Genomic DNA, 22,919 nt, shown 5'->3' with positions numbered 1-22,919 from the left:
GTGTGGCGCATATTTGTAACAGTGTTAAACTTGTTTATACGGCCACCCTCAGTGTGACCTGTGTGGCTGTTGATCAAGTATGTCTTGCAGTCACTTACGTGTGTGTACAGAGGCCAAATACAACATGTGACTGGGCCGGCATGTTGTTTGTACAGGTTGTAGAGGGCGCTAAAGGCAGTGACATCACGGCACGCCCTCAATATTGTTGTTTGTGTGAAGACATTTGAGAGAATGGTTGCCCTGTAATTCGGGAGTCTCCCGGAAAAATCGGGAGGGTCGGCAAGTATGACGCTGTCAAGCGCCATTCATATAAAACTTGCGGGCCGCACTAACATAAAATTTTCATATTAAGGTGCGGGCCGCAATATAACGCAATTGGCCCGCGGACCGCGTGTCTGAGACCCCTGATGTAAATCAATACTACAATGAGTATATTGTATGGATTTTACAAAGAGCATCCTGTGAATCAGCTCCATAAGGCAGTTCTAATGGAAGACAAAAACCTGGGACAAGAAAGCAACAAAATTGTCTGAGGCACAAAAAGGAGTGAAAGAGAAGAGTCAGAAAGTGACAAAAACAGCAGAATGGAGAGCCAACATGGAGGCTGCTGCTGCTTCGGGAGGAGGAGGAAGGGAAGCGAGCAGGAAGTCAGAGTGTGACAGCGAGGAAAGGCGAGAGAGGTCTTCACCCATCCCTCCCCCCGCCGGGGCGTGGGTGAGATGTGAGTTGAGTCAAAGCCCCCCAAGCCAACTCCTGCAAACCCTCTCCCGCGGTGGAAAGATGGATAGCGTGTGTCCTCTCTGCCAAGGCATGCCCAAGACAATGACATCATCAACATCATCATCATCATCATCAAGCCAGCAAAGGACACGAGGCGAGAGCCCAGACTCACGCTTGCATCTTTAATTCATTATTTATCCTTTTAATCATCTTTTTTAATGCCCTTCTTAAAATCTCAATACTTTTTTTTCAAACCATCTCATCAGAAAATACTCAGTAGTTACATCAAAATAATTCTCTTAAGATTTTTAAAGATCTTACTATATGTGAACACTTTGGTCAAGTTTGAGGAGGAGGCTATGACAAGAGGAAAGGAAGAGGAAGAGGAAGAGGAAGAGCGGGCTTTGATTTCCTTCAGTGTTGCGGCGGTGTCACTGCTTGCCTTCCTTCTCTGCCATTCTCTTGGCTTTATTGTGGAGGTAACGGACTTGGCCTTCTTCGTAACGCCTCTGCTCCTCCTCACCGCTCACCTGGGTAGAAGAACGACAACAATTTCCAGATATTTTCCAAAAATATTGTGCATTTTATTTGTGCATTTGTCCATTATTATCAGCTGTTTGTTCACCCGTGCCATTTTTCTTTCACCACAGCTCCAACTGTCGGATCTGGTGGCTCAACACCCCCACTTTAACCCCAATGCTAGTGGACCGTAACAGTGAAAAGCACAAAGAAAGTCCTTGATTAAAGTTAAAGTACCAATGATTGTCACACACACACTAGGTGTGGTGAAATGTGTCCTCTGCATTTGACCCATCCTTGTTCACCCCCTGGGAGGTGAGGGGAGCAGTGAGCAGCAGTGGTGGCCGCGCGCAGGAATATTTTTTGGTGATTTAACCCCCAATTCCAACCCTTGATGCGGAGTGCCAAGCAGGGAGGTAATGGGTCCCATTTTTATAGTCTTTGGGTTTGAACTCACGACCTACCGATCTCAAGGCGGACACTCTAACCACTAGGCCACTGAGTAGGTCAGTTGATCTGCCAAAATGTAATGACTCCTTCCTTGGTCCATCAAACAAAATGTAAGTCCCCAATCATTCCGGTTCTCCATACACCCGGCCAGCTCCGTAGAGCTTTCAGCTCCCGCATCTTTCTTCAGGATGTCCACGTACGTTAGCGCGGGACGTCCTCGCGATCGATACCCGTGCGTTGGTTCCCATAGGACCAGCCTGCTGGCCGGTAGCTCCCGATGTCTGTGCCTCATCCTCCTAGCTGTTCCCTTCTTGCTGAGCCCATACAGGTCCTTGTTGGTGATGTGGATGTTCTGGTCCACATTCGGAACAGCTCGTATCATTCTGGTGTAGCACCCATCTAGGGACTTTGATTGATTGATTGATTGAAACTTTTATTAGTAGATTGCACAGTACAGTACATATTCCGTACAATTGACCACTAAATGGCAACACCCGAATAGGTTTTTCAACTTGTCGGGGTCCACATAAATCGATTCATGGTACAGATATATACTATCATCATAATACAGTCATCACACAAGATAATCATCAGAGTATATACATTGAATTATTTACATTATTTACAATCCGGGGTGTGGGATGTGGGGGGGTTTGGTTGATATCAACACTTCAGTCATCAACAATTGCATCATCAGAGAAATGGAAACGCGTCCTGATGCAGACCTGTCCAGGAATCAAACACACGCCCTCTGTCATGGAAGGCAGAAGACAACTGTATACCAGGGGTTTTATAGTACTGATTATTTTTATTTTGTATAAATATTAACATTTGCCTTGTCACACACCCCGACAGCGGGAGATTTCAACCATGCAGACTTAAAAAGTGTCTTTCATAAATACCATCGGAATGTTTATATGTGCAACCAGGGGAGAGAAAACGCTGGATCAAGTGTACACAAACATTGCAAATGCATACAGAGCCCATGCATATCCTCATCTAGAAATGTCAGACCACCTTTCTCTTCTGTTGCACCCACGTTACACACCCAAAATCAGAACTGCTGGAATTACTAACAAAACTATAAGAACATGGCCAGAAGATGCTATCCATCAGAATCAAGATTGTTTTCATCACACTCTCTGGGACATATTTAGAGACCAGCGTGCGATTTCGCGTGAGTCTCTGGACGAATACACCTCAACTGTGCTGAACTATATTACCTTCTGCGTAGATTGTGTTACATCATTTAAAACAATCCGTGTGTTACCAAATCAAAAACCCTGGATGACACACAAAGTTCATAACTTTTATGGACAGAATTTCTAGGCGCAGTCAAGGCGTTGAGGGTATCTGGTTTGGTGGCTGCAGGATTAGGTCTCTGCTTTTTGCAGATGATGTGGTCCTGATGGCTTCATCTGGCCAGGATCTTCAGCTCTCACTGGATCGGTTCGCAGCTGAGTGTGAAGCGACTGGGATGAGAATCAGCACCTCCAAGTCCGAGTCCATGGTTCTCGCCCGGAAAAGGGTGGAGTGCCATTTCCGGGTTGGGGAGGAGATCTTGCCCCAAGTGGAGGAGTTCAAGTACCTCGGAGTCTTGTTCACGAGTGAGGGAAGAGTGGATCGTGAGATCGACAGGCGGATCGGTGCGGCGTCTTCAGTAATGCGGACGCTGTATCGATCCGTTGTGGTGAAGAAGGAGCTGAGCCGGAAGGCAAAGCTCTGAATTTACCGGTCGATCTACGTTCCCATCCTCACCTATGGTCATGAGCTTTGGGTTATGACCGAAAGGACAAGATCACGGGTACAAGCGGCCGAAATGAGTTTCCTCCGCCGGGTGGCGGGGCTCTCCCTTAGAGATAGGGTGAGAAGCTCTGCCATCCGGGAGGAGCTCAAAGTAAAGCCGCTGCTCCTCCACATCGAGAGGAGCCAGATGAGGTGGTTCGGGCATCTGGTCAGGATGCCACTCGAACGCCTCCCTAGGGAGGTGTTTAGGGCACGTCCGACCGGTAGGAGGCCGCGGGGAAGACCCAGGACACGTTGGGAAGACTATGTCTCCCGGCTGGCCTGGGAACGCCTCGGGGTCCCACAGGAAGAGCTGGACGAAGTGGCTGGGAAGAGGGAAGTCTGGGCTTCCCTGCTTAGGCTGCTGCCCCCGCGACCCGACCTCGGATAAGCGGAAGAAGATGGATGGATGGATGGATGGACACACAAAGTGACACAGTTACTCAAAGAGAGGGACATGGCATTTAGATCAGGCGATCCAAATGCCTACCGTTCAGCCAGGACTGCTTTAAAGAAGGGGATCAATGCTGCCAAATCGGACCATTATAATAAACTCCAGGATTGCTTAAATAACTCAGACCCTAGGCAGGTGTGGGAAGGCGTCAAAGCAATTACAAACTTTAAAAAAACAACTTCTTCCTCAATGAAAGGCAGCGCCGTCTTAGCTGAGGAATTGAATATTTTTTATGTCCGCTTTGACAAGGAAAACACAGACCCAGCACTGCCCCCCCTCTCCTCCAACGACACGGCCACAGTCCTCAGCTCGCACTAAGTAAGACTCACCTTGCGTAACATCAACCCAAGGAAAGCAGCTGGACCTGATGGCGTTCTGGGCCGTGTGCTTAAGCACTGCGCGGACGAACTGACGGATGTATTTGTTTCCATTTTTAATCTGTCACTGTCTACATCCTGGGTCCCTGCCTGTTTTAAAACCGCTACAATAATTCCCATCCCCAAACAGCCCATCATCTCATGCCTAAATGACTACAGACCTGTAGCACTCACCTCCATACCTGCCAAATGCATGGAGAGACTGATATAGAAACGAATTAAAAAGGCAATACTACCATCCTATGACCCATATCAGTTCGCGTACCGGGAGAACCGATCAACCGAAGACACCATCGCTATTGTAATCCATAGACTCTTGGAACATCTTGAGCTTAAGGACACTTATGCAAGACTGCTCTTTGTCGATTTCAGCTCAGCATTTAACACAATAAGGCCAAACAGACTCAGATCTAAGCTTCACAACCTTGGTCTGAACACCTTCCTCTGCAACTGGATTTTGGACTTTTTAACGAATCGCACACAGTATGTGAAAATAGGCGAGCACATTGCTGCCACGCTCACCATCAACACCGGTGCCCCACAGGGTTGTGTGCTAAGCCCTGCGCTCTTCACCCTCTTCACACATGACTGCATAGCCTCTTCAACATCCAATCTCACTGTCAAATATGCCGACGACACCACGGTGCTTGGGCTCATCAGTAATAATGATGAGACAGCATACAATGCAGAGGTCCAACAGCTGGCTTCATGGTGTGCTAACAATAACTTGGTTCTTAACACTAACAAAACCAAAGAACTAATTGTAGACTTCCGCAAGAAAGGGCAGAACAAACACCCTCCACTTTTAATTAATAACAATCTCGTAGAAAGGGTCAAACATTTCAAATTCTTAGGGGTGAACATAACAGAAGATCTATGCTGGGACATTAACACTGCTTCTACAGTCGGAAAGGCCCAACAACGTCTTTTTGTTTTGAGGAAACTAAAATGTGCAAACATTCCGCAGAAATCAATGGTCAACTTTTACAACTGTGCCATCAGCAGTGTCCTCACTTACGGATTTTTAGTGTGGTTTGCTAGCTGCACTAAAGCGAACCAACAGGCCCTTCAGCGAGTGGTTAAAGCGGCGGGGAAAATTACAAGGACGATACTCCCAGAGATGAGTGCCATGTACACAACTCGCTGCCTAAAGTGAGTACAAAACATCCTGAAGGACAGATACCACCCAGCACATGGCCTCTTCAACCTGCTACCCTCTGGAAGGAGGTATAGATAGATTCGCGCCAGGACCACCAGAATGTCTCACAGTCTGTATCCCCAGGCTGTGAGACTGCTAAATGAACAGCCTGCCCCTTTGCTGCCCCGGACCATCTTATTACCTCACTCTTCACCACCTCAATAATTGTGCTCTGGACATTGCATTGCTGCAACATCAACGTAACATCCATCAGACATCTGACTGTACCCACCCCCACACCCCTCTTATCGCGATCTTCCTGACAATGCTAAAATGTTAAAATGTAAACTATTGTCAACCTGCACATCAATGCAGTTTTTATGCCGCTGGACAAAGCTCAAACAAAATCTCGTTGTTCATGTATGACTTAAGTGTTATTATGACCAGGGGCGCCAAAAGGGGGGGGTAAAGGAGACGGATTCTAGGGGCCCATGATGGAGGGGGGCCCAGAGAGGCCCCTAATGATGATGAAATTATAATACAGAAAAAATAATGACACTGTGTTGGGGGCCCTGTAAAGATTCTTTTCATGGGGCCCAAAATCCCTAGCGGCGCCCCTGATTATGACAATGACAATAAAGGAATTGATTGATTGATTGATTGATTGATTGATTGATAAAGACAGGATCTCATTTGTCATTTAATATTTATGCATGCCATTTGTATTGTGTCAAGACTTCCAGGTTTTGTAATCCATTGTTTTGCAAACTATACAAAGAAAAAAAACAATTTTTCTGCTTCACTTAGGTCAGGTTGACTATAGATTGGTGGGGGTCGACGTACTCCTGCCTGCGGTTTAATTACCACTTAAATAGCATTGCCACCCACGCGAGACAGCATCCACGCTAACTTTTTTGATGCAGCAGCAGCCCTGCACTACTCCGCCAAACAGGGAAACGTGACTGAGCGTCTGTTGTTGTTTTTTTAACGCACCCTGCATGTGAATACGGAGCATTTATGGCTTATTCAGACGAGACTCTTCACTCTGCTCACACGAGGGGGTTGGCACGTTCAAGAGCACCTGCCACTCAGTAGGGCTCAGAGCTTGACAGATGGCGCTTTAACTTGATGGCGGCAGCAAGGTGGTAAGACATACCGCAAAATGGGATGGAGCCGAGTACTGACTCGTGGGATGAGTTAAAGGCCTACTGAAATGCGATTTTCTTATTTAAACGGGGATAGCAGGTCCATTCTATGTGTCATACTTGATCATTTTGCGATATTGCCATATTTTTTGCTGAAAGGATTTAGTAGAGAACATCGACGATAAAGTTCGCAACTTTTGGTCGCTGATAAAAAAGCCTTGCCTGTACCGGAAGTAGCGGACGAGTAGCGTGACATCACAGGTTGTGGAGCTCCTCACATCTGCACATTGTTTACAATCATGGCCACCAGCAGCGAGAGCGATTCGGACCGAGAAAGCGACGATTTCCCCATTAATTTAAACTAGGATTAAAGATTTATGGATGAGGAAAGTGAGAGTGAAGGACTAGAGGGCAGTGGGAGCGATTCAGATAGGGAAGATGCTGTGAGAGGCGGGTGGGACCTGATATTCAGCTGGGAATGACTAAAACAGTAAATAAACACAAGACATATATATACTCTATTAGCCACAACACAACCAGGCTTATATTTAATATGCCACAAATTAATCCGGCATAACAAACACCTCCCCCCTCCCGTCCATATAACCCGCCAATACAACTCAAACACCTGCACAACACACTCAATCCCACAGCCCGTTCACCTCCCCAAAGTTCATACAGCACATATATTTCCCCAAAGTTACGTACGTGACATGCACATAGCGGCACGCACGTACGGGCAAGCGATCAAATGTTTGGAAGCCGCAGCTGCATGCGTACTCACGGTACCGCGTCTGCGCATCCAACTCAAAGTCCTCCTGGTAAGAGTCTCTGTTGTCCCAGTTCTCCACATGCCAATGGTAAAGCTTGACTGTCATCTTCCGGGAATGTAAACAATGAAACACCGGCTGTGTTTGTGTTGCTGCAGTCGGCCGCAATACACCGCTTCCCACCTACAGCTTTCTTTGCTGTCTCCATTGTTCATTGAACCAATTGCAAAAGATTCACCAACACAGATGTCCAGAATACTGTGGAATTTTGCGATGAAAACAGACGACTTAATAGCTGCCCACCATGCTGTCCCAAAATGTCCTCTACGATCCGTGACGTCATGCGCTGACGTCATCATACCAAGATGTTTTCAGCAGGATATTTCACACGAAATTTAAAACTGCACTTTAGTAAGCTAACCTGGCCGTATTGGCATGTGTTGCAATGTTAAGATTTCATCATTGATGTATAAACTATCAGACTGCGTGGTCGGTAGTAGTGGGTTTCAGTAGGCCTTTAACATATAATACACACTCACTGGCGATAGGATAATCCTACCTGTTGGGAATTGATACAATGTCATATAAAAAAATAATGACCAGGAATTAGTTAAAAATGGACATTTTTGTGGTGGGAATGTTTGCCTATCACATTTGTATATACCAGATAATTCGAAACCAGCAAGACTATTATTGCCATAGCGGCTGCAGACTAATAACTATGATTATACCACCGCTATTAAGTAGCAACGCTGCTAAAGGAACCCTTTTATTTGGTTGTATCGCACCAAACTTATTTAGATCTTGCACTAAAAACTAGAAGACAGTAACACAATCTTTGCAATAATTGTCGATGCAACAAGAAATAATTATCAATTATGACCAAAATGAATTTCACACATAAGAAATGACATCGATGTTGACTTCAATGCTGCTGACACGCTTGTCGCCATTAACCCGTTGCTTATTGAGCTGAACGCCGGGCCATCTAAAAATAAACGCCGCACATAGCTTGGACTACAGCAGGTTGCCGTGACAACCGGCCTTGTTTTGTCTGTGAGGGGACACCAGCTGAGTCTCTGCCACTAAGGAGTCAGAAGGAAGAAGGAAGGAAGACACATACAAGAGGAGAAAGGAAGGAAGGAAGGGTAAGAAAGAGGGAGAGAGACAAAGGAAGCAAGGAGAAAGGAAAAGGGACCGGACAAGGGAAGGAAGGAAGAAGTTGAAATAAATGGGGGGAAGAAAGAAGGTAATCCAGGGAAAAGGGAAGAAAGGATTAGGAAGGAACATAATAGTTGAAGAAGGTTAGAAGAAGGAGGGAGGAAAAGAAGGAATGGAGATGTAAGGAAGCATATAGAAAAGGAGATGAAGCAAAGAAGGATGGAGATAGGAAAGGAAGGAAATGAGCGAAAGGGGGGGGGGGGGGAAAGGTGGAAACGTTGAAGACAAAAAAAAAGGAGAAAAAGTAGATGAAGGGAGCTGAAGGAGTGAAGAATTAGCGAATGGAAGATCCAAGAAGAGGAGAAGGAGACATAAATGGTATAAAGGAGGGATGAAGAAAGACAATAAGTAAGTTATAAAGGAAGGACAGAAGGTTGGAGAGGAAGGAGACATACTGTATGAACTATAAGGATGTTCCCATCAGTGTTTTATGCTGCCGATTTCGATCATTCACATGTGAGATCGGCCGATACCGAGCACATGTATTAACTGTAAATATTGTGGTTTATTTACAGTGAGTGCAACTGACCCAATATTTAAACTAGTTCCTAATTACTAGTACACAATGACCAAATACAAGTTAAAAAATTAAAGCTGCAAGCAGCGTTTGACGGGGCCGACTTTTGCTGGTGTTTCCTACCTTTACCCATTCAACATATCTTTACCCGCACATTACCTACCTTCTCTGGTAGTGGGGTCACGCTGGTGTTAGTCCGAAGTGTCCCAATACTTCTGTCTACTTTTAGTCCATAAGTGTCCCAATACTTTTGCCTAGTGTTAGTACTAAGTGTCCCAATACTTTTGTCCAGTGTTAGTCCTTAGTGTCCCAATACTTTTGTCCAGTGTTAGTCCTAAGTGTCCCAATACTTTTGTCTAGTGTTAGTCCTAAGTGTCCCAATAATTTTGTCCAGTGTTAGTCCTAAGTGTCCCAATACTTTTGCCTAGTGTTAGTCCTAAGTGTCTCAATACTTTTGCCTAGTGTTAGTCCTAAGTGTCCCAATACACAGTACCTACCTTTTCTGCATTGTGTGCTCACGCTGGTGCTTCCTGCTTTTAAGCGGCCATCTTGAGACGGCAGCAGCGCAGCAGCATCAGCGCAGCGGTTCTTTGAAGGCTCATAAAATCAAAACCGGAGCAGTAATGAAAACTCTTTCGTCAACGTTTAATCAGAAGGGTTCAATCTCTCTCCTGTGTTAGTTTGAAGCCGAAACAAACAAACGCGCTCAGAGGAGATAATGTTTGAAAATAGGTGACCGGTTTTTACAAAACCTTTGTTTTGAAGGGAGAATTGCAAACTTCCTGTTGATTTTTGCTGGGGGTTGTCAATCTATGAAATGTAGGTCTAAGTGAGACCTACATAGCGGTTTTTGTTTCATGTCTCTACGACATTCCTACTGGAAGTTACAGGCAGTTTTTTCTGTGTTTTCTTCCTAGGGGGCGCTAAATCGCAATTTTGAGTTTTGGGGTTAGGTTTTTTTTTATTAGATCGCAATTTTCGCCAGTCCTGATGTGTGTGTCCTGTTTGATGAGTTTTGAAGCATGTTAAGGGGGTCAAATTACAGCTCAAAGAGGCGGCGGAATAATAATAATAATAAAGAATAATAATAACAATAATAAAACCTAACAAATTCAATAGGGTCCTCTGTCCCAAAGGGACATTGCGGTCCCTAAAAATACTATCTACTACTCAAATTCTTCCTTTGTCCAGGGAATTATTCACAAGATTTTGTAAACAATGACAAAACCAACAAAAAAATGTTGAGGTAAATAAAAATATCGCTCTGATCACTCCATCGATCATATGGATCAATGCGCCCTCCTCTTATGTGTCGTGTACTGACTGTGACAATGCCGACGCACCAACAGTTGTTATATTATCCTCTCTCTAAATTGTTATTCATCTACTCGTTCATTTCTGCTGTACCGTGGTTCCATCTACACTTCTTAAAAACTTTACTAAGCACTTATTACTTGGTGTTGTTTTAATCTACGTTAGCTGTTCGCTTAACTGTGCCTGCTCCTGGCTTGCACTTGGTGTGTAACATGTTTAGCCTCGTCTTCCACTCATAATAATTGGTAATGATATTAAGAAATGGAGACCGAAATTGTTGCTTTTATAGGCACTGCCCGAATTATCTCGGTACTACTGGCTATCAAGTCAAGTAAAATCAAACGCCGGCGTATTTTATTATCTTTGTTGCTTGTGATGAACCAACGAAAGATTTCTCTACAGAATCTCCTCTCCGGTCAACAAAAGCCCCATGAAGATTCTAGCGGGAACTCTCATTCAACCCTTTTTCGACTACGCATGCACCTCCTGGTAACCTAGCGCCTCCAAAACCCTCAAATCTAGACTCCAAACATCCCAGAACAAGCTAGTCAGGTTCCTTCTAGACCTCAACCCCAGATCACACCTCACTCCTACCCACTTCTCCAAAGTGGGCTGGCTCAGGGTGGAGGACAGAGTAAAACAACTTGCACTGAGCCTAGTCTATAAAATTCGCTGCACCTCCCTGATACCGAAGTACATGTCAAACTACTTCCATAACGTAAATGACCGCCATAACCACAACACCAGGGGGAGCTCCACAAACCATGTTAAACCCAGGTTCCGATCTAACAAAGGTCTTAACTTATTCTCCTTCTATGCCACATCAATATGGAGTGCACTCCCTACAGGTGTAAAAGAAAGTGCATCTCTACCCTCCTTCTAAACCACACTAAAAGAACACCTCCAGGCAACTACAACTCTAGACTAACACCCTCCTCCCACCACATCCCACCTCCCCAGATTGTAAATAATCAAATTAATATACTTGTTCTTATGCTTTCTGAGCTCACTATGTTCACTGCTCGCTGCACATATCCTATGTAATCAGACCTTCACTGTTTCAATGTCCATTTCTCAGATGATATAATTGTTGATGACTGAAGTGCTGATATCAACCAAACCTAACCCCCCCGCCCCAACCCCCTCCACATCCCACCCCTCGGATTGTAAATAATGTAAATAATTCAATGTGTATACTCTGATGATTAACTTGAGTGATAACTGTATTATGCTGATAGTATATATTTGTACCATGAATTGATTAACGTGGACCCCGACTTAAACAAGTTGAAAAACGTATTGGGGTGTTACCATTTAGTGGTCAATTGTACGGAATATGTATTGTACTGTGCAATCTACTAATAAAAGTTTCAATCAATCAATCAAAAACGTCATGTCCGGTAGCAGACTGAAGACCAGCTCATACATTTCAGCCAAATGATAAATCAAGGCTCTGCTTTTCCAAAATACACTAGCATTAGCGATTTTACATGGCAATTTTAACGCCTCAAAATGTGGTCGTAAAAACTACAACAAAGATGCACATAATAATCAAACAACTAGTGTGTAATAACAGGGTTTCGCCTTAAAGGGGAACATTATCACCAGACCTATGTGAGCGTCAATATATACCTTGATGTTGCAGAAAAAAGACCATATATTTTTTTAACCGATTTCCGAACTCTAAATGGGTGAATTTTGGCGAATTAAACGCCTTTCTATTATTCGCTCTCGGAGCGATGACGTCACACGTGACGTCACATCGGGAAGCAATCCGCCATTTTCTCACTTTCGTCGGTGTGTTGTCGGAGGGTGGAACAACACGAACACGGACGGATTCAAGTTGCACCAGTGGCCCAAAGATGCGAAAGTGGCAAGAAATTGGACGAAATTTGTTCAAAATACGAGGCTGTGGGGAAAGCCGACGAAATGGTCAGTCGTTTGTTCCGCACACTTTACCGGCGAAAGCTATGCTCCGACAGAGATGGCAAGAATGTGTGGATATCCTGCGACACTCAAAGCAGATGCTGACATCAACTCCAAAACTGGACAGATCAGCTTTCAGGAAAAGAGAGCGGATGAGGGTATGTCTACAGAATATATTAATTGATGAAAACGTTATTCATTACTCGCCATTTTACGTAAATTATTATACATAAACTGTGTTTACCAATAATTTAGCTTAAAAACATTTTTTTTTTTCAATCATTCGAGTACATTCGGGTAGTCTTGTGTAATGCGGTATTTTGTGTCTATTTAGGTATGGTTAACCTGAGTGCTGAAATCGTGGAAAAATATATGTTCTTAGCGCGCCTGAAATGGGCTGTCTGCACTCTCAAAGTGCATGTTGTTGCCAAATGTATTTCATATGCTGTAAACCTAGTTCATAGTTGTTAGTTTCCTTTAATGCCAAACAAACACATACCAATCGTTGGTTAGAAGGTGATCGCCGAATTCGTCCTCGCTTTCTCCCGTGTCGCTGGCTGTCGTGTCGTTTTCGTCGGTTTCGCTTGCATACGGTTCAAACCGATATGGCTCAATAGCTTCAATTTCTTCTTCAATTTCGTTTTCGCTACCTGCCTCCACACTACAACCATCCGTTTCAATACATTCGTAATCTGTTGAATCGCTTAAGCCGCTGAAATCCGAGTCTGAATCCGAGCTAATGTCGCTATACCTTGCTGTTCTATGCGCCATGTTTGTTTGTATTGGCATCACTGTGTGACGTCACAGGAAAATGGAAGGGTGTATATAACGATGGTTAAAATCAGGCACTTTGAAGCTTTTTTTAGGGATATTACATGATGGGTAAAATTTTGAAAAAAACTTCGAAAAATAAAATAAGCCACTGGGAACTGATTTTTAATGGTTTTAACCCTTCCGAAATTGTGATCATGTTCCCCTTTAATGTATTTAATTTGTAGCGTTGTGCCATGGCAATATATTAGCCGTCACACATTAATTTATATATATTTTTTTTTTACATGAAAACAAAGTATGTGAAACGACGTGGACGCATCGTGATGCGGGTGTGGTTCTCCCAAGGATGCAGACGGCTTCGGACACAGCTTGCAGGTAGGAAAATGATTTATTTTAAATATAAATCATATGGTGAATAACAAAAAGACATGCACGTAGCACAAAAGGCAAAACAAAAGGACTAGCGTGGGAGCTAGCAGGAAAAAATAGCATAGCATGAAATCTAAGTAGTCGTTAACAGTTGTATGGGAACAAACTGGGAAGCCAGCCCGAGTGAGGCCAGGGCAAAGACTAAATAGCCCTCTGATTAGCGCCCGGGCAACAGGTGCGCGTCCCGGACACTAACCAGAGGCAGGTGTAAACAATCTGCCGTCATGGCAACAGAAATAAACGAAACTCAAGGTGCTGAAAACACATGTGACTCAAACATAAACAAACTATGATCCGGGCAGCGGATCGTAACAGTATGTCTATGAATGTTCTCAATCATCCAGGTCATTGTCATCTCATAAATACAGTGTCAGCCAAAGAAGAGAAAAGAAGGAAAGAAAGATGGAGAGTGGTGGGAAAAAAAAGAAGAATAAAGGGAAATAGGGGGGCAAAATAAGGGATATGGTGGAAAAGAAGGGTAGACGTGATGAAGACAGAAGAAAAGTATACGCATGGAGAAAAGGAGACCGAGGAAGGAAGGAAAAGAGCCTGAGACATAAAAGGGAGGAAATGAAGGATGAGGTAAAGAAGCATACACATAAAGGAAAGGAAGGAAGAATGAGAATAAAGAAACTACAAAGGAAGGATGGAGAGCAGATGAAGGAAGAAAATGAAGAAGTGGAGGAGATAGATGCAAGTTAGTGAAAGAAGGCATGGAGCAAGATGGCAGGGAAGAAAGAGAAGGCGGAGATTTAAAAAAATGAGGCAAGTAGGATGAGATATAGAATTTAGGGTGAAGAGATATGGAATAATAACTGTATAGGTGTACAGTATATACATTAGAGTTACAAACCCCGTTTCCATATGAGTTGGGAAATTGTGTCAGATGTAAATATAAATGGAATACAATGATTTGCAAATCATTTTCAACCCATATTCAATTGAATATGCTACAAAGACAACATATTTGATGTTCAAACTCATAAACATTTTTTTTTTTTGCAAATAATCATTAACTTTAGAATTTGATGCCAGCAACACGTGACAAAGAAGTTGGGAAAGGTGGCAATAAATACTGATAAAGTTGAGGAATGCTCATCAAACACTTATTTGGAACATCCCACAGGTGAACAGGCAAATTGGGAACAGGTGGGTGCCATGGTTGGGTATAAAAGTAGATTCCATGAAATGCTCAGTCATTCACAAACAAGGATGGGGCGAGGGTCACCACTTTGTCAACAAATGCGTGAGCAAATTGTTGAACAGTTTAAGAAAAACCTTTCTCAACCAGTTATTGCAAGGAATTTAGGGATTTCACCATCTACGGTCCGTAATATCATCAATGGGTTCAGAGAATCTGGAGAAATCATTGCACGTAAGCAGCTAAGCCTGTGACCTTGGATCCCTCAGGCTGCACTGCATCAACAAGTGACATCACTGTGTAAAGGATATCACCACATGGGCTCAGGAACACTTCAGAAACCCACTGTCAGTAACTACAGTTGGTCGCTACATCTGTAAGTGCAAGTTAAAACTCTTCTATGCAAGGCGAAAACCGTTTATCAACAACACCCAGAAACGCCGTCGGCTTCGCTGGGCCTGAGCTCATCTAAGATGAACTGATACAAAGTGGAAAAGTGTTCTGTGGTCTGACAAGTCCACATTTCAAATTGTTTTTGGAAACTGTGGATGCTGTGTCCTCCGGACCAAAGAGGAAAAGAACCATCTGGATTGTTTTAGGCGCAAAGTTGAAAAGGCAGCATCTGTGATGGTATGGGGGTTACCCAAGACATGGGTAACTTACACATCTGTGAAGGCACCATTAATGCTGAAAGGTACATACAAGTTTTGGAGCAACATATGTTGCCATCCAAGCAACGTTACCATGGACGACCCTGCTTATTTCAGCAAGACAATGCCAAGCCACGTGTTACAACAGCGGGGCTTCATAGTAAAAGAGTGCGGGTACTAGACTGGCCTGCCTGTAGTCCAGACCTGTCTCCTATTGAAAATGTGTGGCGCATTATGAAGCCTAAAATACCACAACGGAGACCCCCGGACTGTTGAACAACTTAAGCTGTACATCAAGCAAGAATGGGAAAGAATTCCACCTGAGAAGCTTAAAAAATGTGTCTCCTCACTTCCCAAACATTTACCGAGTGTTGTTAAATGGAAATGCCATGCAACACAGTGGTGAACATGCCCTTTCCCAACTACTTTGGCATATGTTGCAGCCATGAAATTAAAAGTTAATTATTATTTGCAAAAAAAAAAAAAGTTTATGAGTTTGAACATCAAATATCTTGTCTTTGTAGTGCATTCAACTGAATATGGGTTGAAAAGGATTTGCAAATCATTGTATTCCGTTTATATTTACATCTAACACAATTTCCCAACTCATATGGAATTGGGGTTTGTAGTTGTAAGCATTAATAGCTACTGTATATTACAACAACAACATGAGTTCATGCATGCTGCAGCACATTTGAGGATCCCAAGTGCTGACCTTCTGATAACAAGGCAGCCTTTTTACCCTCCAGGCCAGAACGTTCCCCCATTAGAATACATCTGAAATACAGCAAAGACATCAAGTGGCCAAAAGGTGCTTGCAGGCATCTTTGCTCGTTTTTTGTTTTTTTGTTTTTTGTTCTTTCTTTCTCTGCTGGCCCATGCGGCACATAAATTACGGTGCCTTCTCTCATCCTCACGCAGTCCTCCTTCCACAATTTAGCATCAACGTTAGAGCGACATCCCCCACTCACAGTTCCCAACACCCCAACAAGCCAAAAAGGGAAAGTCTAAAAATAGAAACACAGCGGGCTCACTGGAGAGGAAGCCTGGATGAGAGAATGGGGTGGCGGTTGTGGGGGGGAAGCACCTGCAGTCAAAAATAGAGGGTTTTTTTTTTACTCAAGCTATTTATAGCACACGACTGGAGCCGAATCTGTCACAGTGTCATGAAATATTCATCCTTGAAGCCTTGTGTCGCTGGGGAGACTATTTTATTAGATTAGATGTGTAAGAAAAAGATTACGTCTAGTGAGAATAATCTGCATTTTCAATGAGTGCACATATTATGTACTGATATGTAAGTAAAGCTGCAGACATTTTAAATGCAAGTAGCTTGTCAGGAAAAATTAATCATCACAAACACGCTTCTGAGAACAACAAATATGAGACTTCAGCTCAGTGAGCATCTAAAGCAGGGGTGTCCAAACAACAGCATTACTAAATATTTTTCTTTTCTTTTATAAATGCTAAATTATTTATGTTACACACAAATCCTCACATTTTGGCATTATGAGAATAAGTTAGGTAATGACTGCACATTCTGTAAGCAACTTATCATAGCAGTGTGGTGTGTTCAATGACACTAAGAAAACAAATACTCTAAGGCTCTCATTGACTTTGACTGCACTACAACTTTATTATTCTCTATGCTGTCTTATTGTCATGATCTGGCAGCTCTGCTGCAGCCTGTCTGCTTTGTGTTGCAGTGCCTGGTTTTCGGGCTATGGGGCAAAGCCACCTTCACGCACACCTAATACCCATTTCCTCTAGACTACTTAGGCTCTCCAGTCCGTTCACTTAGAGGCAGTAGATTCCTGATGTTTCACCCTTCCAGTCGTGTTCATCTCCTCTTCTCTGTCTCCACTCACACTCCTCGTTCCTGTGGCTCTGCCCCGGCGCTGATGTGTAGTGTTTACTTATTCTCCTTCACACATCTTGTGTGCGATTTCCGTTTTCTCCAGACCTTTTGATTCATCCTTAGTTGTTTTTCTCACTCCTTTTTGAGTGTGCTTTTTGTTATTATTCTTATTAGTTTTGTATCTGCATTGTACTGTATAATGCATATGTTCCTTCTTGACTGTACTTAAATGTAGAGTATATGTAGTATATGTAGAATATATTTATATTATTTATATTATATATATAATATATTATATACATTATATTATTTATTATTATTATTGTCTATTGTGAGCGAACTGTGGTGCTGAATTTCCCGCAGGGATCAATAAAGTACTTTCTATTCTATTCTACAAACCCCGTTTCCATATGAGTTGGGAAATTGTGTTAGATGTAAATATAAACGGAATACAATGATTTGCAAATCCTTTTCAACTCATATTCAATTGAATGCACTACAAAGACAAGATATTTGATGTTCAAACTCATAAACTTTATTTTTTTTTGCAAATAATAATTAACTTAGAATTTCATGGCTGCAACACGTGCCAAAGTAGTTGGGAAAGGGCATGTTCATCACTGTGTTACATGGCCTTTCCTTTTAACAACACTCAGTAAACGTTTGGGACCTGAGGAGACACATTTTTTAAGCTTCTCAGGTGGAATTCTTTCCCATTCTTGCTTGATGTACAGCTTAAGTTGTTCAACAATCCGGGGTCTCCGTTGTGGTATTTTAGGCTTCATAATGCGCCACACATTTTCAATGGGAGACAGGTCTGGACTACAGGCAGGCCAGTCTAGTACCCGCACTCTTTTACTATGAAGCCACGTTGATGTAACACGTGGCTTGGCATATTCTTGCTGAAATAAGCAGGGGCGTCCATGGTAACGTTGCTTGGATGGCAACATATGTTGCTCCAAAACCTGTATGTACCTTTCACCATTAATGGCGCCTTCACAGATGTGTAAGTTACCCATGTCTTGGGCACTAATACACCTCCATACCATCACAGATGCTGGCTTTTCAACTTTGCGCCTATAACAATCCGGATGGTTCTTTTCCTCTTTGGTCCGGAGGACACGACGTCCACAGTTTCCAAAAAAAATTTGAAATGTGGACTCGTCAGACCACAGAATACTTTTCCACTTTGTATCAGTCCATCTTAGATGAGCTCAGGCCCAGCGAAGTCAACGACGTTTCTGGGTGTTGTTGATAAACGGTTTTCGCCTTGCATAGGAGAGTTTTAACTTGCACTTACAGATGTAGCGACCAACTGTAGTTACTGACAGTGGGTTTCTGAAGTGTTCCTGGGCCCATGTGGTGATATCCTTTACACACTGATGTCGCTTGTTGATGCAGTACAGCCTGAGGGATCGAAGGTCACAGGCTTAGCTGCTTACCTGCAGTGATTTCTCCAGATTCTCTGAACCCTTTGATGATATTACGGACCGTAGATGGTGAAATCCCTAAATTCCTTGCAATAGCTGGTTGAGAAAGGGTTTTCTTAAACTGTTCAACAATTTGATCACGCATTTGTTGACAAAGTGGTGACCCTCGCCCCATCCTTGTTTGTGAATGACTGAGCATTTCATGAAATCTACCTTTATACCCAATCATGGCACCCACCTGTTCCCAATTTGCCTGTTCACCTGTGGGATGTTCCAAATAAGTGTTTGATGAGCATTCCTCAACGTTATCAGTATTTCTTGCCACCTTTCCCAACTTCTTTGTCATGTGTTGCTGGCATCAAATTCTAAAGTTAATGATTATTTGCAAAAAAAAATTTTTTTTTATCAGTTTGAACATCAAATATGTTGTCTTTGTAGCATATTCAACTGAATATGGGTTGAAAATGATTTGCAAATCATTGTATTCCGTTTATATTTACATCTAACACAATTTCCCAACTCATATGGAAACAGGGTTTGTATTCTATTGTGCTCCTACTCTTGACACCTATTTCGCAGCCACTGAAATGTGTGTTGAATCGCACTAAAACAGAGATTGTGTAAAAAATCCAAGACATATTTTTGGTGGAATTTTTTTTTTCCAAGACAGAAACAATCTAAAACCAAGGCATATGAAAACCGAGGTACAACCATACTTATAAAATGATCGTTAAGAATGTTAAACCATGACCTGCACAATAAAGCATTCAAATAAATCGAAAAAAAATGATTGTAGTTGATAATAGTTGTTCCACTGGATTATTTTAGTGTTTACAATTAAGTTCACTGAATCATAACTGAAAACAGTAAAAGAAACAAAAAAAACACCTCACTACCTTTAATCTAAAAATTAAAGGAGTTTATGGGGTACCTATAATAAAGAAAATACTACAAGAACGACAATTCCAAATGCATACATGTTTTTTCAACATTTTGGACACGATTATATGCGGACATTTTGAAAAACTGGGTCACACTACACTCAAAATCCTTTGGCTAGGATGGCAAATGAGTGTCATCATGTTATTTCCATCCATCAGAGTCCCATCGCTATGGTTAGGGCAACATCAAGTGTTAATTGGCTTGATGTGTTAAAGCTTATTTCCTGTCTGTGATTACGCAGCTCTTTGCACAACAGGGGCAGCCACTTTTGAGAAAAGAGGCACTTAAACAGTCGCTTTTTAAAAATAATGCTTTTAATAACCTCCTTATTTCTAATCCAGTGCGTATACCCTCGATTTCATATTGGCCAGCTTTAAGTAAAAAAAATATATATAAAAATATAAAAATAAAACTAGGACTGTCAATTTTCTATTTCTTTTTCTTCTTTTTTTTTAAATCAGATATAATCACATTTTGGAATTTGGATAAATCATGATTAATGACAGGCAATTACTTGCTTGCATGATTAACATTTGTTCAGCAAAAGACCCCAATATTTGTACACATACAATTTTACTGGCAGAATGTCATCCAGGAACATTCTTAAACATTTTTACGAAAATGCATTTCATTTATTTGCACGAAACTTAGTATCAGTTTTATGTCAAATTCTCTCAGGCTGTATTTTGCCAACCCTCCCGAATTTTCCGGGAGACTACCAAAAATCTCCCGGGACAACCATTCTCCCGAATTTCTCCCGATTTCCAGCCGGACCTGAGTGAGGACAGCCTGTCGTCACGTTCACTTTTCCTCCATATAAACAGCATGCCGGCCCATTCACGTTATAACATCTACGGCTTTTGGAGCTCAGTGCGCAACTGCACACACAACAAGAAGGAGACTATTATATATGTCTTCGTTAGCCATAGGTTTATCTATAACCCATAAAGTAGGCAGGCACGGAGCTATTGCTCAGCGTGTGTTTATTCCAGCCGGCACGTTAATACACTGACACACAACATCCGGATTCCCATCATGCATTGCTTCAAAACTACGGCAAGTAGTAATGTCCAAAAACACAACGGTATGGTTAGAAAGATAGTGACAGAGAATAGAACGAGGATGGACAATTCAACCCTAAACTCACTCCTTTCCTGCAAATTAAATTTCACAGATGCTGCCCATACCTATGCTCCTTCAAAGGCTGTGCTACTGGCTGCAAAGCATTGCACTTTCAAATACGACAATGAGTAGAGAGGAGTGTTATGTGTGTGTATATGTGTAAATAAATGAACACTGAAATTCAAGTATTTCTTATATATATATATATATATATATATATATATATATATATATATATATATATATATATATATATATATATATATATATATATATATATATATATATATATATATATATATACCGGTATATATATTAGGGCTGCAACAACTAATCGATTATCAAAATAGTTGGCAATTAATTTAGTCATCGATTTGTTGGATCTATGCTATGCGCATGCGCAGAGGCTACTTTAAAAAAAAAAAAATTATAATCCTTTATTTATAAACTGCAACATTTACAAACAGCTGAGAAACAGTAATCAAAATAAGTATGGTGCCAGTATGCTGGGTTTTTTTCAATAAAATACTGGAAAGGATAGAAATGTAGTTTGTCTCTTTTTTCCGATCATTAATCGATTAATCGAAGTAACAATCGACAGATTAATCGATTAACAAATGAGTTGTTAGTTGTAGCCCTAATATATATATACTTGTGATTTAGGGCTATATAAATAAACATTGATTGATTGATTGATTGATATATATACATATATATATATATATATATATACACATATGCAAGTATTTCTTTTATATATATATATATATATATATATATATATATATATATATATATATATATATATATATATATATATATATATATATATATATATATATATATATATATACATATATATATATATTAGGGCTGCAACAACTAATCGATTTATCAAAATAGTTGGCAATTCATTTAGTCATCGATTTGTTGGACCTATGCTATGCGCATGCGCAGAGGCTACTTTTTAAAAAGAAATTTAATAATCCCTTATTTATAAACTGCAACATTTACAAACAGCTGAGAAACAATAATCAAAATAAGTATGGTGCCATTATGCTGTTTTTTTTTTCAATAAAATACTGGAAAGGATAGAAATGTAGTTTGTCTCTTTTATCCGATTATTAATCGATTAATCGAAGTAACAATCGACAGTTTAATCGATTATCAAATTAGTTGTTAGTTGCAGCCCTAATATATATATATATATATATATATATATATATATATATATATATATATATATATATATATATATATATATATATATATATATATATGCAAGTATTTCTTTTATATATATATATATATATATATATATATATATATATATATATATATATATATATATATATATATTAGGGCTGCAACAACTAATCGATTATCAAAATAGTTGGCAATTAATTTAGTCATCGATTTGTTGGATCTATGCTATGCGCATGCGCAGAGGCTACTTTTTTTAATTTAAATTTTTTTTTTTATGATCCTTTATTTATAAACTGCAACATTTACAAACAGCTGAGAAACAATAATCAAAATAAGTATGGTGCCATTATGCCGTTTTTTTTCCAATAAAATACTGGAAAGGATAGAAATGTAGTTTGTCTCTTTTATCCGATTATTAATCGATTAATCTAAGTAACAATTGACAGATTAATCGATTATCAAATTAGTTGTTAGTTGCAGCCCTAATATATATATATATATATATATATATATATATATATATATATATATATATATATATATAAAAGAAATACTTGAATTTCAGTTAATTCTAGCTATAAATATACTCCTCCCCCTTAACCCCGCCCCCCGGCTTCACAATAATAGCGCGACACGTCACATCCGCCAACAAAATGAAAAAAACCAATGGCTTACGCTAACGTTTATGTCCTCCTGTCCCACTCCTTTATGTTACATCTATCAAGCTGGAAAAGTTGGCTATATTGAGTATGTGAAAAATGGATAAAGTGCACAATAGAACTTCTTGGACACACAAAAGGGCGTCTTCACAGTAGAGCTTACATAGAGTTACATAAAGTCTAGATCGTGGGCAACACACTTCCAATACACTACTGTGGGACCTCTGAGTCATGTAAAATTATAATCTAGGACAGGGGTGTCAAACTCATTTTAGGTCAGGGGCCACATTGAGGAAAATCTATTCCCAAGTGGGCCGGACTGGTAAAATCATGTCATGATAACTTCAAAATAAAGACAACTTCAGATTGTTT

The 22,919-nt window shown here is 41.1% G+C and overlaps 1 protein-coding gene across 2 annotated transcripts in view; it reads right to left on the bottom strand.

Moving 5' to 3' along the window:
* Positions 1 to 1,037: 1,037 nt before the first annotated feature.
* acot7 (acyl-CoA thioesterase 7) overlaps positions 1,038 to 22,919 on the bottom strand; it is a 115,677-nt gene continuing 93,795 nt past the window's right edge. For both annotated transcript variants that reach the window (XM_061975694.1, XM_061975684.1), the window contains exon 9: positions 1,038 to 1,250. In XM_061975694.1, coding sequence (XP_061831678.1) covers positions 1,152 to 1,250 — 99 coding nt within the window. In that variant the 3' untranslated portion in view covers positions 1,038 to 1,151. The remainder of the gene's footprint in view (positions 1,251 to 22,919) is intronic.

This window comes from Nerophis lumbriciformis, linkage group LG01 (assembly GCF_033978685.3).
Source record: "Nerophis lumbriciformis linkage group LG01, RoL_Nlum_v2.1, whole genome shotgun sequence".
Lineage (NCBI taxonomy): Eukaryota > Metazoa > Chordata > Actinopteri > Syngnathiformes > Syngnathidae > Nerophis > Nerophis lumbriciformis.
Note: the sequence above shows the minus strand (reverse complement) of the source record. Positions and strands in the feature narration are given on the sequence as shown.